Source organism: Eumetopias jubatus, unplaced genomic scaffold (assembly GCF_037043125.1).
Source record: "Eumetopias jubatus isolate StellerSeaLion01/CBP00866 unplaced genomic scaffold, mEumJub1_p1.0 scaffold_10, whole genome shotgun sequence".
NCBI classification, from domain to species: domain Eukaryota; kingdom Metazoa; phylum Chordata; class Mammalia; order Carnivora; family Otariidae; genus Eumetopias; species Eumetopias jubatus.
Window position 1 is genome coordinate 28,460,853 of NW_028274816.1, and position 15,211 is coordinate 28,476,063.

Genomic DNA, 15,211 nt, shown 5'->3' on the forward strand with positions numbered 1-15,211 from the left:
AAAAAAAAATCCTGCCAACATGCCAATTAACAGGGTTTTATTTTCTTTAGGAGGAAGGAGTTATAGAGAACATTTGCTTATCATGTTATTTACCTCGGTAATATATGTTATTTAAAGTAATAAGCTTGTGTTTCTTTTGAATATAAAACATATACGTGTGAGAATATGTATATTTGTAGGGGGGAAAAAAGTGCTTCCCTGAGCATGTGTCTTTGGGTTGTTGTTGTTTTTAATAGACACGGTGCTGCCCCCTTCTGGCAAACGACGGAAATAGCAGGCTCCCAAATACCCATCCAGTACTTAAAATTACCATCCGTTTGCTTTATAAAATGAAATAGGAAATTTGTCTCATTAATATAAATATTAATACTTCCACAAAATTTATTTGATCAGGAAATTTAATGATTTCTCATAAGAGTTATTCACCAGCTTTTCTTACTCTCTATGTCGGACCGATGGTAAAATTATAATAAATCTTTCTTGGATATCCTATGACACATGGTAAGTCATACAAACCAAGAAAGATTTCTAAAAACTTTTAAATATATATTCCTAATGGCATATCACACACTTTCTGCATTATTTTGTAGGATCTCCAAACTATTAAAGGCTTCCTGTTGGTGTTCTGCTACCCTCTACTGGACAACTCAATAGTTCCAGTGTGATTTCTGGCAGCAAAGTAACATTACTAATTGACTAATGGATCCCCAAAATGATTGATTATCAAGGAAATGGGTGTCTTTACAATGGAGAATTCTGACAGATATTGCCTAAGTGGTCTAACTTATCACCACCAATACTGTTATCGATGTGATGTCCTGGGGAAGACAAAACATCACCAACAGCGTATTTGTCTAGGTGACTAATCTGAAGCAAAATTCCAAACTACAAAACAAATGGACTCTTAAAAACATACAGCTGACCCTTGAAAAAGCAGCAGTTAGGGGCACTGCCACCCACCCACCTCACCGTCAAAAATCCACATGTAACTTTGACTCTCCCAAAACTTAACTACTGATAACACAGTCAATATGTTTTATGTACTACATGCTATATATGTATTTTTTAACATTTTATTTATTTGAGAGAGAGAGACACAGCGAGAGAAGGAACACAAGCAGGGCGAGTGGGAGAGGGAGAAGCAGGCTCTCCGCTGAACAGGGAGCCTGATGCGGGGCTCCATCCCAGGACCCTGGGATCATGACCTGAGACGAAGGTAGACGCTTAATGACTGAGCCACTCAGGTGCCCCTACATGCTATATTCTTATAATAAAGTAAGCTATATAAAAGAAATGTGATTAAGGAAGTTATAAGAGGGCACCTGGATGGCTCAGTTGGTTAAGTGAATGCCCTCAGCTCAGGTCATGATCCGGAGTCCCGGGATCAAGTCCCGCATCGGGCACCCTGCTCAGCAAGGAGTCTGCTTCTCCCTCTGGCCCTCCCCCCTCTCATTCTCTCTCCCTCAAATAAATAAAATCTTTAAAAAAAAAGTTATAAGAAAAATACATTTATGGTACTGTACCGTATCGAAAAAAAATCTATGTATAAGTGGACCTGTGCAATTCAAACTGGTGTTGTTCAAGGGTTAACGGTATTTATGTCAGTGTCATGAAATACTTTAAATGAAAGGCTTTAAAAAAGGAACTTAACAAGAAAATACTAAAAAAGACTAAATGCAGAGTGTAATCTTGCACTTGATGTTGGACTGCACAAGAAATATAGCTATATAAAGAATATTGCTGGAATAACTTAAAATATTTGAGTAGAATCGTATCTAGAGCTATTTAAAATACACGCTACAAGGGTGCCTGGGTGGCTCAGTTGGTTAAGCAACTGCCTTCAGCTCAGGTCATAATCCTGGAGTCCCGGGATCAAGTCCCACATCAGGCTCCCTGCTCAGCAGGGAGTCTGCTTCTCCCTCTGACCCTCTTCCCTCTCGTGCTCTCTGTCTCTCATTCTCTCTCTCTCAAATAAATAAATAAAATCTTTAAAAATAAATAAATAAATAAATAAATCCATCCAAAACAAGATGGGTGGTACACAAAAGTTAAGTGAGTATTTAGAAATTTGTTTAGCCATTTGACAATGTCACGATAGTCAAGACACAATGGGTGGACTAACTGTATTAACCAGAACAGACCGATTTGGGTACTGTCACACTTGCAAGCTGGTCACATGTGACATTAATGTATTAGTCATGCAAGGTGAGAGGTAATGCATATGATACTTTAGGGTTATTTTATCAAAACCCAAAAATGTGGGCGCCTGGGTGGCTCAGATGGTTAAGCGTCCGCCTTCGGCTCAGGTCATGATCCCAGGGTCCTGGGATCGAGTCCCACATCGGGCTCCCTGCTCCTTGGGAGCCTGCTTCTCCCTCTGCCTCTCTCTCTGTCTCTCATGAATAAATAAATAAAATCTTAAAAAAAAAACCAAAAATGTGATAAAATGTAAGCATTTATTTTTATAAATTATTTTTAACAATCATTTTAATTGTTAACCAAGTGTGACCTTTTAAATTCATATTAACTGTTAACCAAGTGTGACTTTTTAAATTTATAGTTTAAAATTAAGAAAGTAAAATTGGTATTATTTCTTAATCCTAATTTACTGATGGCAAAACGAGCTCACTGGGGGAGCCTGGTTGGCTCAGTCATTAAGCATCTGCCTTCGGCTCGGGTCATGGTCCCAGGGTCCTGGGACTGAGCCCTGCATCAGTGGGGAGGGGCTCCCTGCTCAGTGGGGAGTCTGCTTTTCCCTCTCCCCCTGCCCCTCCCCCTGCCCCTACTCATGCTCCTCTCTCTCTCTCTCTCAAAAATAAATCTTTTTTTTTTAAAAAAAGAGCTCACTGTATATTTCTGTAAAGAAAACATCTTTTTCTGAATGCAGCAGTAGCAGCAAACCACATGATGATAATGGAAGTGATTCCAAAGAAACAAAGGCCAACTGAGGTCAAACTGCTTTTACTACATGAGCCCTCACACAGAGTTTGGTTGTTGATCATGCAGTGCTAAAACCATAGTGAGTTAAGTGAGTTCTTTGCAAATGTTTTGGCTAATGAAGCAACGAATTCATCAAAAGTTCAACGGCATTTACATACAAAACATGAAGAAATTCAAAATCAAAAGAATTCTTTGAAGAAAAGAGTAGTGATCTAAAAAGCCAATAGAGGGGCACCCGGGTGGCTCAGTTGTTAAGCATCTGCCTTCGGCTCGCTCATGATCCCAGGGTCCTGGGATCGAGCCGTACATTGGGCTCCCTGCTCAGTGGGGAGTCTGCTTTTCCCTCTCCCTCTGCCCCTCCCCCTCCGCTGGTGCTTGGTATCTCTCTCTATCAAATAAAATAAAATCTTAAAAAAATAAAAAATAAATAAAAAGCCAATAGAAAGAGACACAAAATTCCATACATTAACATTAGTATTCTGAGAAAGAAGCACTTTTGGTTACTAACTAAAAAGAATAAACTACTGCCAAGATATTAGGAAAAGAGTGTATAAAAGATGTCTGCTGGGAAAGCTTGGTGTATCTGTGACAAAGAAGATGATTCAAGTGCAATGTTCCAGTGATTCCGCAGCTTGAAGTCCTCAGAATCTGGCTTATGAGAGTGAGAACGATAATCAAATTAGCAAAATGTTTTCTCAATGCAATTTGAAGAATGCCAGATTATTACTAACATAAAAATTATCATGATATATGTGTGATTTAAACATGACAGTTATATGAAGGATTCTTTTATCAGTTTCTGGCTGACAAACATAACTGACACTGATCTGTAAAAAAAAAACTAGAATTACATTGTCAACAAATGTGATTTGAAGCTTAAGCGTATGCAAGAGTATAGTCTAACAGCACAGGTGCAAGACAGGAAAACATTAGATTAAGGAGCTGGTGCTAGAACGTAAAATTAACACACTGCTTCCTTATCCAGAAAAATCTTGCTGCCAAAACAAACAACCCCACTGTTCTTAGTACAGTAGTAAAAACTGTAAATTATGTAAGACTAATGCATTACATTTTTCAATGACTTTCTATGTGATAAGCTGAAAGCTGACCATAAATGTGCACGTTACATTGCACGCTGAGGTACCATGGTTATGCAAGGGAAAAATGCCGTTAAGAATGATGAGCTTTAGGGGTGCCTGGGTGGCTCAGTCGTTAAGCATCTACCTTTGGCTCAGGTCATGATCCCAGGTCCTGGGATCGAGCCCCGCATCGGGCTCCCTGCTCTGCGGGAAAGCTTGCTTCTCCCTCTCCCACTCCCCCTGCTTGCGTTCCCTCTCTTGCTGTGTCTGTCAAATAAATAAATAAAATCTTAAAAAAAAAAAAAAAGAATGGTGAGCTTTGGAATAAACTCGGTGTCTTTAAAAGAAAAAAACCATGGGGTGCCTGGGTGGCTCAGTCGGTTAAGTGTCTGCCTTTGGCTCAGGTCATGATCCCAGGGTCCTGGGATTGAGCCCCGCATTGGGCTCCCTGCTCGGCAGGAAGCCTGCTTCTCCCTCTCCCACTCCCCCTGCTTGTGTTCCCTCTCTCGCTTTCTCTGTGTCAAATAAATAATAAAATCTTAAAAGAAAAAAGAACCAGTTGGGTCTCCAATTTTAAAGGTCCTAATTAGTAAAACTTGGCTTATTTGTCTGATCTTTGGTATTTTTTGATTCAACGTGTTTTTCACTAGCAAATAAATTACCAGGGTAAAAATGAAAGCTAGAAGCCTGGAGGAATAGAGTCTCTACAGATTAACATGTTTCAGTGAATGTTTTGAACTCCATTTTATATCAAAAGAATATCCACACACAGGAAATTCATGCATGCAGAATTCCTTGTTTCCACTGAAATCTAACTTAATTACAACTTGACAGGATAAACTGTTGGAACTGGTTACTGATGAAGCACTGAAGAAGAACTTTGAAACTATGGTATCACTGGCTTCATTTTGCATAAAAGTAAAAGTAAAAATCTTGAACTTACTGAAACAGCTTTAAAATCTTTATTTCCATCCTCACGAAAATATCTCTGTGAGATGGGTTTATGATGAGTGTTATTTAAAAAAAAAAGTGTTACTAAAAAAAAAGAAAACCAACACAAATGTACATAAATAAATAAAATCTTTAAAAAAAATTACTGCCAAGGAAAATAAATGTGACTCCCTATAAAATTATTGATTGATTGGCACCTTACCTGTTCCCAATTAGCTCCAATTTATAGATCTGCTGTTTTCAAGTAATAAAATTTAAATAAATGGAGAAGAGGAAATTCTAGACACATGGCTCTTACCTAGAACAGCCGGGAGGTTATTAAGTGTTTACTGTTTTTTTAAAATGATAACAAACCTATGAATCAATTTTAAAAATAATACTAAGGTCAGGAAATAATATAGGAACCAAATTTCTCTCCTAGTACTTTCAATTTTTACCTGATTTCAGGGGCCTCCGTGGGGCTCAGACTTCACAGGTAAGAAAAGTAATAAAGGGAGAAATGACTCAGCCAAAGTCACAAAGCATGACAATAAGCGGAACTGGGTACTTAACTCTTACATTTTCTTATTCTCTTGAAGTCCTCAGAATCTGGCTTATGAGAGTGAGAACTGAGCCAAACACTCATGATACCCACAACTACATCACCGTATGTGAAAGGACCTCTCCTCCCATGCTCCCTGATAATTCACGGGGCCACCGTTTTCCTGGAGTAAAAAAGAGAACTCTTCCAAAACATGATGATGATAGGATGGAATGAGGACAGATGGCCCACACCATTTAGAAAGATGCTCATTTTCAAAAGAACTAGTTTTGAAGTTTGTGAAGGTCACCTTACCTGACTTCTTCACCAGCAAAATCAAACACCTTAGTGATTTTAACTTTTTCAGCTTCTTTCGGTTTCTCAAGCTCTTCTGCTCTGACCAACAATTTACTTGAACTTGTCTCTTCAGTCTTCTCTCCTCTCTATGAAATAGGTAAGAAATGCAATCAGTTTCACATGAGGATGAAACCTAAGAGAACCATCCCAACATTCTATTTACAGCTATTCTTAAATGTTTCATCTCTAAACAATTAAAGACCTATCAGAAATTTGACTAGAAAGGCTTATTTTCCTACCATAGGGAATGCTTTGCTTTTCACTTGAAAGAGTTATTATCAAAAGGCATCTAGTTTGATTTCCGCCGAAAGCATCGAATCTCATTTTGGAAATGAAAACGTCTATCTGGGGAACTTAGGCTATTTCCGGGGAAGCCTACATCTCATTCGACGATCAACTCACGTTAACATGTGTACTTGGGGGCACTTTGGGTTTTGGTCCTACATCGTTGAGGAAGCTGGCCCACAACTCATCCTCCTTCTTCTTCCTCGCATCCTCTGGCCCTGTGCCTTCCTCCTGCTCGGCGGCTTCATCTTCCTGCTCACTGCTACTTCCCTCGGACTCCTCGCTGGCATCCTCCTCCTCTGCTTCTAATGAGAGGCCACCTTGTTTTCTCTTCCTAATCACCAAGGGTCACGAGAGAAAGGAGAAGTAAGACAGATAATGCAAAATGACTTCAGCTATCCCTTCCTCAATTCCAAACACAATGTTGCAAACCTGAGAAAACCTTAAAATCTGGGGACTACTGATTAACACCCACCCAGGCAGAAGCAGGGGAGGTGAGCTGAGATTTTGTGGAAGAAAACAAGAATGGAGCTCTTACAGTTAGCAATTTCCCCCAAACACCTAGAATCAAAATATAGTGTTCTACTTCTAAGTCAGGACCAGCTATTTTCACCAAAACACCCAAAATCACCTCGCTGAATCAATCTGCCCAGAAAGTGTGTTCTAAGAATAAGGACTACAATTGGAGAACATGTTCTATTAAGAAGAGCCTCAAATTTATTTGCACTGTTTCTACCCAGAGTTCTCGGGGGGGGGGGGCGGCGGGAGGGGAGGGAAGGAACCCATGTTTTTTCCCCACTTTCTGAAAATTTGAAAGTTGGAATACAGAAAAACTCAAGGACAAAAGTACTGGGCCCAAGACCTAAAAGAGTAAATAGTTTCTTAGTCTATTTTGACTTCAAGTGAATCCTCTAATACCTAAAATTCTTTTTTCCCTTTTTATAAACTATAACCTGTTTTGCTTCAATGCCCAAAAAAACAGAAACACCGATCAAGGAGAGGTAAAAGACTTCTATGGAAGCGTTTCTTATCTGAGCTAAATAACCTGTCAGAATTTTCATAATGGGGGAGGGGGGTAGTGTAATTCAGTACCAGGTCTATGGAAGGTAATTTGCTAACATTTACAGAAATTTTTTTTTACTGCAGATAACTCTGTATCAAACAATTCTACTTCTCTAAATCTGATTTACAGATATACTCGTACCTGTATACAAAACCATAACAAAGAATATTCATTGCAGTTTTGTTTGTTGTAGTAAAAACAGGTATAATCTCAATGTCCCTCAATAAGGGAATACTTAAATAATGCAAGATGTAGCCCTATGATGTAACATTATGCAGTCACTGAAAAGGGTAAGGTATAGTTACACGTACGGCCATGGTACACATCTCCAAGAAGTGAAAGAAAATGAGAAACTATAAGCAGAGGATGCCACTCTGTTTTGGAGGGAGTTTTTGGTTTGTTTTTTTAAAGAGTAGGAAATATATACCTACATACACACACAAACTATCTCTGGCAACACAGTTCTTCTGAGGCAAAGCAACAAGGGATATCAAAGGTACACATTTTTGCAGTAAATGAGTTTTTAATTTTTACCAAGTGTACATGATACCTATTAAATTTTTTTTTAAATTAAAGCTCAAAAACTTTTAAAGCTTGCCCAAGACTGAGAATTTAATCCTGAAATGTCACCAAATGTTTCCCTTGAATAGACAAAGGTAGGAAACCCTGGTAGGAAGAACTCATGAGACCAATCCCAGCCATCTGGATAGTGTGACAATAGTCCCTGACTTCTAAGGGCCCTGAGGGCAGCATCACCTGGCCGGAATGCTCTGAGCCTTTCTTTTTTTCCCTTTGGTTTTCTGTGTCTGCTCTTCACCATCCACTTCATCTTCCTTCACTAATTCATTTACATCATCTTCACTATACTCTCCACCTGAAATCACATAATAGAGTAGTCAGACATACAGGAATAAAGGTTTTCACATCAAGATAAGACATTTTCAATAAAAATAAAGTCTAGTGCTTTCCTCTATTCTTCATCTAACTAAATTATCATTTCCTTTGGGAAGTCTCCCCATCTCTGAAGACTAGGCTAAGCTACCCTATTCTAGGCTTCCATGACAGTCCATATTTCCCTCTATAAATGTACCTATTTAATGTTTGCAATTTCTGCTATGCTCTACATACCATGAGGACGTGGATCTTGTTTGTTAAGTATGTGCTGATGAATGAATGAACAGAAATTCTAATTCTACTACTATACTGTTCAAAGAAGAAATTAACGTTCCCACTGTATCTTGGATATCTTTCAAAAGTAATCAAAAGAGACCTTGACAAAAAAGAGACATAAAGACTTCCAGTTAGACACAGCAGAAAGAACAAACATGTCTAGTTCCCATCTTCAGACACTAACATTCAGGGGTCCCCAACAAGAGGGTGTTACCCAGATGCCCAGGATAACTACACTCTGTGGGTACCAGTCAATAAATCCTGTCCACATAGAGATTCAACTAGGTTTTTTCTTTTTTTACTTCATGTAGACTTTTATTTAAAGTGTAACACACACACTGAAGAACACACAACATACAGCTCAATGAAATTACACAAAGTGAACACATTTGTAAAACCAGGCCCGGCTCAAGAACCAGAACGTGAACCAACATCCCAGAAGGCCCCTCATGCCCCGTTCCAGGCATCAGCCACCACCCTATCCGAGAGCTATCCTGACTCCGAATACCACAGATTAGGTTTGTCTCTTTTTGACCCTTAAACAAACAGAAGTCTCCAAAATACACTCTCAAGTGTCTGGCTTTTTTCACTCAACATTCTCTGTTGGTCACACATATTGCTCATTGTAGCTCTAGTTTATTCACTCTCATTCCAAAATAGCGTTTCATTGCACGACTGTACCACACTGTATTCATCCATTCTGCTGATGAACATTTAGGTTGTTTCCTGTTTGGGGCTATTACAAATAGTACTGTTTTGAATATTCCTGTATATCCAACCAGTTTCTAAATATTTCACTCACAATGAACCAAGGGCCACAAACACTTGAGGAAAGCCTCCAATATGAAAGGCAAGACAGAAAAACAAGAAAGGAATTCAGGGGAAATAGAATTTTAAAAAAAACCAACAAAACCCTTTATAATTAAATTAAATAGTGACTTAAACATTTTTCAAAAAACTTAAAAATTTTTTTAAAAACTCTTGAAAACTACAAATATGATGGCAGAGATTTAAAAAAAGAACAAAGTTGATGAGAAGGAGCCAGTCATGTGAAAACACACAGAATACACATTCAAGGCTGAATACCACAAACCAAGTGATAAATCAAAGTGTTTCCTGAACAAAGGACTGAGTTCCAGGCTAAGATGGCAGTCTGAAGGCACAAATGTCATTTTGCTTCCCCTAAAACCCCAGTAAAATTACGGCAGCAAAAAAACTTTTAAAAAGCACAAACCTACAAGCTAAGTAGGCATATAGCTGCATTGTATTTGCTTATATTTGCAAAAAGCAACACTGGAAGGATAAGCAAAATACTAATGAAAATAGGTGCCTTATAAGGGTCAGGGTAGAACAGAGTGGGATAGTCAGGGGTAGAAGCAAGAATTCCCTGTTTATCTTCCCTAAGAATTTTGAAAAGCCCTTAAATTAAGAACAGTTTGAATAAACAAACACTTGTTTGAATAAATAACTGTAAACCCAAACAATAACAAAACTGACAAAGAAAGGATTTATTCCAAGGACTTCAGAAACAGTATTTTGACTATACATCCTTAACAAGACCCATTGTAAAGACAAAAAAGAAATAAAAAACAACTCAATATTCTGTGTAGTAATGTTCGTATTTTGTTTTGTTTTTTCTTTTTAATTTTATTTATTTATTTGAGAGAGAGAAAGAGAACATGGCGGGGGGAGAGGGAGAAGCAGGGTCCACACTGAGCAGGGAGCCAGATGTGGAACTCGATCCCAGGACCCTGAGATCATGACCTGAACTGAAGGCAGACTTAACCGACTGAGCCACCCAGGTGCCCAATGCTGGTATTTTGGGAAACTATTTCCTTTATATAACAGGTTAAAGCAAGTAAGTACTATGTTAATCACATCAGGGATCCAGATCTTCAAAGAGAAATGACACACGATTATAAAATCAAAGAAATTAGATGAAAATTCAAATGTTTAAACTGAACTAAAAACATCAATATGAGGGGTGCCTGGCTGGCTCAGTAGGTAGAGCATGCAACTTTTGATCTCAGGGTTGTAAATTCAAGCCCCATGCTGGGTGTAAAGATTACTTAAAAAATCAAATCTTTAAAAAAAAAAGTATCAATATGAACTCTTTTTTTTTTAAGATTTTATTTATTTATTTGAGAGAGCAAGAATGAGAGAGAGAGAGAGCACATGAGAGGGGGGAGGGTCAGAGGGAGAAGGAGCCCGATGCAGAACTCGATCCCGGGACTCCAGGATCATGACCTGAGCCGAAGGCAGTCACTTAACCAACTGAGCCACCCAGGCGCCCGAACTCTAACTCTTTTTAAGATAAATATTTTCTAGTTCTGTTCACTGAAATGGCACAGAAACAATGTCACTTTGGTAGCAATGAGCATCTCTTCAGAGTCCAGATTATATACCTTGATATGATTCATCATGAAAAGGGCTCCCAGCTAATTTCAGGTCTGAGGGAAGGAAAGCACAAGGTGAAACTGGGACATCTTGCTGTGTCAGAAATCAAGGAAGTTATTTAAGTATAAAGGGTCACATTAAAAGGATACAAGATCCAGCTTGAAAGAACTCCTAGTGGCCAAAACCGGTAACTTGAGCATTAAAAGGAATAACTGTTAGTAGACTAAAACACAATAATCTGTAATCAGATCAATAAAAATCTGTAAGCCCTTTGTGACGTTTTTTAAAAAAGACAAAAAATAATTTGTACTGGGGCTCTGGGGTGGCTTAATCAGTTAAGCATCTGCCTTTGGCTCAGGTCATGATCCCAGGGTTCTGGGACTGAGCCCCCTGTCTGGCTCCCTGCTCAGCAGGGAACCTGCTGCTCCCTTTCCCTCTGCCCCTCCCCCTGCTTGTGCTCTCTCTCAAATAAATAATTTTAAAATCTTTAAAAAAATAATTTATACTTCTTAAAGCTACTATTAAAATTACTCCCTACTTTGAAAGTTAGTAATTAAAGAAAATGAATTAAACACTTAACCTTTCCCAATTGATGAGGGAAAGCAATACTTTACAGAAGAACATCAACTAATAAATGTAGAAAAAACACAGAATTAGAAAAATATCACTTTTCACACTGTAATGATAGTAATTTAGGCAAGGATTATCAAGTAATGTTTTCAAAAAATGAAGTTTTAACCATTAAGTATTACACAGAATACTTCAGTTCTAAGGGAAGAAATTACACAATAGAGGGATCAGACTCTCATACCCTGAACCCAGTAGTCACAACTATGGGAACCAACCTGGGGTTGCATGTCTTTTGATGTTATGCATTATGAAACACACAGTCATCTATAAGGTATTCTAGCCAAAAATATTTTCATCTGAACCCATCGAGCATTTAGAGCTAACTTCCAGAAATTTCAGAACCTCAGAATTCCAGTAATTTCAGAATTACAGAAAATTCAAAGGACAAAGGAACAACCTAAAATACCGAGAGGGAGCAGTCAGACAAATCCAGAAGGTGAGACATTCTGCAGGACATACCTGCCTGATCTCTTAAGCAAATCAATGTCATTACAGAGCATGCTAGATTAAAACAAATTTAAAGGATGGGACACCTAGATGATATGGGTAGTCCTGAACCTAACGGTGATTTGGATAAACAAGCTATAGTTTATTCTGGGTCAAGTGAAAAATCTGAGTAAGGTCTGTATATGAGTCCAAAGTTTACTGAAATGAACAGAGAGAGATTGTTCACTGAAAAGAGCAGGTCACAAAGTAACATGGAAAAGTATGATTTCAGGTTGGGGTTAAAATACAAGCACCTATACCTGGGTGTAGAAAAAGATCAGAGTTCACTAAAGGATTCACTAAAGGATTAATACTGATAATCTATGGGTGGTGGGAATGCAATGATTCTATTTTTTGATGCTTAACTGTCTGAATTTTCTGATTTTCTACAAAGCTCACACACTACTTTTGTAGTAATGTAAGGTTATTTTTCACCATAAAAATAGGCAAATGTTGCAGACAGTTCAGACAAGGATGTAAAAAATGCTCAGTTCCATTGATAAGAGATAAGCAAATTTTATATTATACACATGCACAAAATGATAAAATTCCATGCAGTCACTTTGACAAAAAAAGAGTAAGAAGCAAAATAACGTCCCTGTAGATAACAAAGAACAAAATGAACATATCTTATCCAAAGACTCAGAGCTTCCAATCACCTTTTTAGTCCCCCATGCTTAAACATGAGCCAAACAACTAAGAATCACTGAAAATCTGAGAAAGTATCTAATAAAACCAAAATATAGGGTGAATAAAAATCATCTTGGAGAAATGTTTCCTCATGTCATGAGGCTAGCAGTATCTGATACTAAAACAAAACAAGGCAATTACAACTACAGACCAACATCCCTCATATACAGATGCAAAAATTCTCAACAAAATACTAGCAAACAAAATTCAGCAATGTATAAAAAGATTTTATTATTTATTTTGAAGGGGGAGAGCGGGTAAGCAGTAGGAGGAGCAGAGGGGGAGGGAGAAGGGGGAGGCAGAAAGAATCTCAAGCAGACTCCATGCTGAGCGTGGAACCCAATGTGGGGCTGGATCTCACAACCCTGAGATCATGACCTGAGCCGAAATCAAGAGTTGGACACTTAATCGACTAAGCCACCCAGGTGTCCCAGCAATGTATAAAAAGAACAATACAGCACGACCAAATGAGTTTTATCCCAAAAATAAAAGGCTGTTCAAAATTTAAAAAGCAATCACTGTAATTCACCATATTAAGAGGAAGAAAAATCATACAAAATCCTATAAATAGACGGAGGAAAAGCATTTGACAAAATTTGCCTCTCAGCAAATCAGGAGTAAAGGGAACATCTTTAACCTCATAAAATGCATGGGTGAGGAGCAGTATACGCAGACTGCCAGGGTTCAAATCCCAGCTCAGCTACTCTATAGCTGAATGATTTTGTGCAACTTGCTTTAATTCTCTGTGCCTCTATTTCTTTGTCAGCAAAATGGGGAGAATAGCACATAAGTGAGTGAGCTAGTAATGTATTAGTCAATGTAAAGGACTTAAAACATGCACACACAAAAGGCATCTGTAACCCATAGCTAACATACTAAATAGTGAAACACTGATAATTTCCTCTTAGGGCGCCTGAGTGGCTCAGATGGTTAAGCGACTGCCTTCGGCTCAGGTCATGATCCTGGAGTCCCAGGATCGAGTCCCGCATCAGACTCCCTGCTTAGCAGGGAGTCTGCTTCTCCCTCGGACCCTGCCCCCTCTCATGCTCTATCTCATTCTCTCTCTCAAATAAATAAATAAAATCTTTAAAAAAAAATTTCCTCTTAAAATTGGGAACAAGGCAAGGATGTCCACTCTCATCACTCCTATTCAACATCATACTGGAAGTCTTACCAAGAGCAGTGAAGCAAGCAAAAGAAACAAAAGGCATACCTATTGGAAAAGAAAGAATAAAACTGTTTCTATTCAGACATCATGGTCTATGTTTTATTTGGGGGGGTGGCCTTGGAACTGTTAATTTTGGTGATGGTCACTTAACTCTAAGCATTTACCAAAACTGATAGAACAGTACACTGAAAAGAATAAATTATACTGTATGTAAGTTAAACATTGAAAAATTTAAATTATTATTAATATCCATAGAGCAATAAGATACTTCACTATGAAATGAGAACATGATGCTACAAAAAATGATTACTTAAGGGGAAAAAAAAGTTATTCAAATTTAAAAATACCAAAGCAGGAAAAAATACAAGAGTTGAAGATATTGAAAATTTTCCACTGAGTGGAAAAAAGTCAAGAGTTAGAAAATAGGATGATAAAATTAGAGGGCCAGTCCAAAAGATCTAACGTAAGATTCAACATCTGAATGAGGTTTCCAGAAAAATAACAGAAAATGAAAAAAGGAAATTACCTCTCCCCAAAAGTTCCAGAAACCTACCACAATGGATGAGAACAGACTCATACCACGGTATATCATTGTAAAATATCAGAAAAATCAGGAATAAAGAGAAGATTCTATCAGCTTCCAAAGACAAACAGATCTTATATAAATAAACAGAAATCAGCAAAACAAACTTCTTAATAGAAACACTGGAAGCTAGCAAGTAATAAAACAACATCCTTAACACTCTGATGGAAAGCTATCATTACCACTACCATATCATTATAAAGCCTAGAATTATTACTACAAAACACAGAATTCTATACCAGACAAAGTATCAATTATGCCCTGGGGTCACATAGTTATTTTTAGAAATACTGTTTTGACACCTTGAATGTCTATTATACATCATCTGTCCTCCAGTAGTTGAGAATTTATTCTCATTTTGGTGGAACACACCAAGAAAAAAACATAACACAGGACCCAAGAAACGGATTCCAACAGAAAAGGGAGATAAATGGAACACCCAGAGTGGTGATGGTGACAAAAGATCCTAGGCTTAAAAGTGATAAAACCGCAAACTGGAGGTCAGAAGGCAAAGACTGGAGTTCAACATGAAAGTAAACGACTCTTTCATGAATCTGATTGCCTTGGGAGATAATTCATACAATTCTGAGAGTTTAGGGACAAATTAATAGTAAGGACATAGACAACTAAGCAACGACAAAATGGCAATTATTAATTCCACACAAAACAAGTAGTGTAGGAAAAGCAATCACAGTATACGCCACATGGTTCAGACCTGAATGTGTGCATTACAAAAAAGTAAACTTGGAATACTGATCTAACCAAAACTGGACATGGTAACAATGGCAGGCTGCGGAGTTGTGGGGAGGGCCTGAGGATGGAAGGGTGTGTGTTGGGAATGATCGGGATGACCTAAGAGGGTATTAAAATAAGACCTACCAGGCATGGGTTA

At 38.1% G+C, this 15,211-nt stretch overlaps 1 protein-coding gene across 1 annotated transcript in view; it reads right to left on the minus strand.

Annotated features, from left to right (window-relative positions):
* The window catches only part of CFDP1 (chromatin remodeling protein CFDP1), a 127,382-nt gene that overhangs the window by 110,719 nt on the left and 1,452 nt on the right, over positions 1–15,211 (minus strand). The window contains exons 2-4 of the mRNA XM_028096809.2: positions 7,952–8,069; positions 6,250–6,466; positions 5,806–5,933 (exon numbers count right to left, since the gene is read on the minus strand). Of these exons, the coding sequence (XP_027952610.1) occupies positions 5,806–5,933; positions 6,250–6,466; positions 7,952–8,069 (463 nt within the window). The remainder of the gene's footprint in view (positions 1–5,805; positions 5,934–6,249; positions 6,467–7,951; positions 8,070–15,211) is intronic.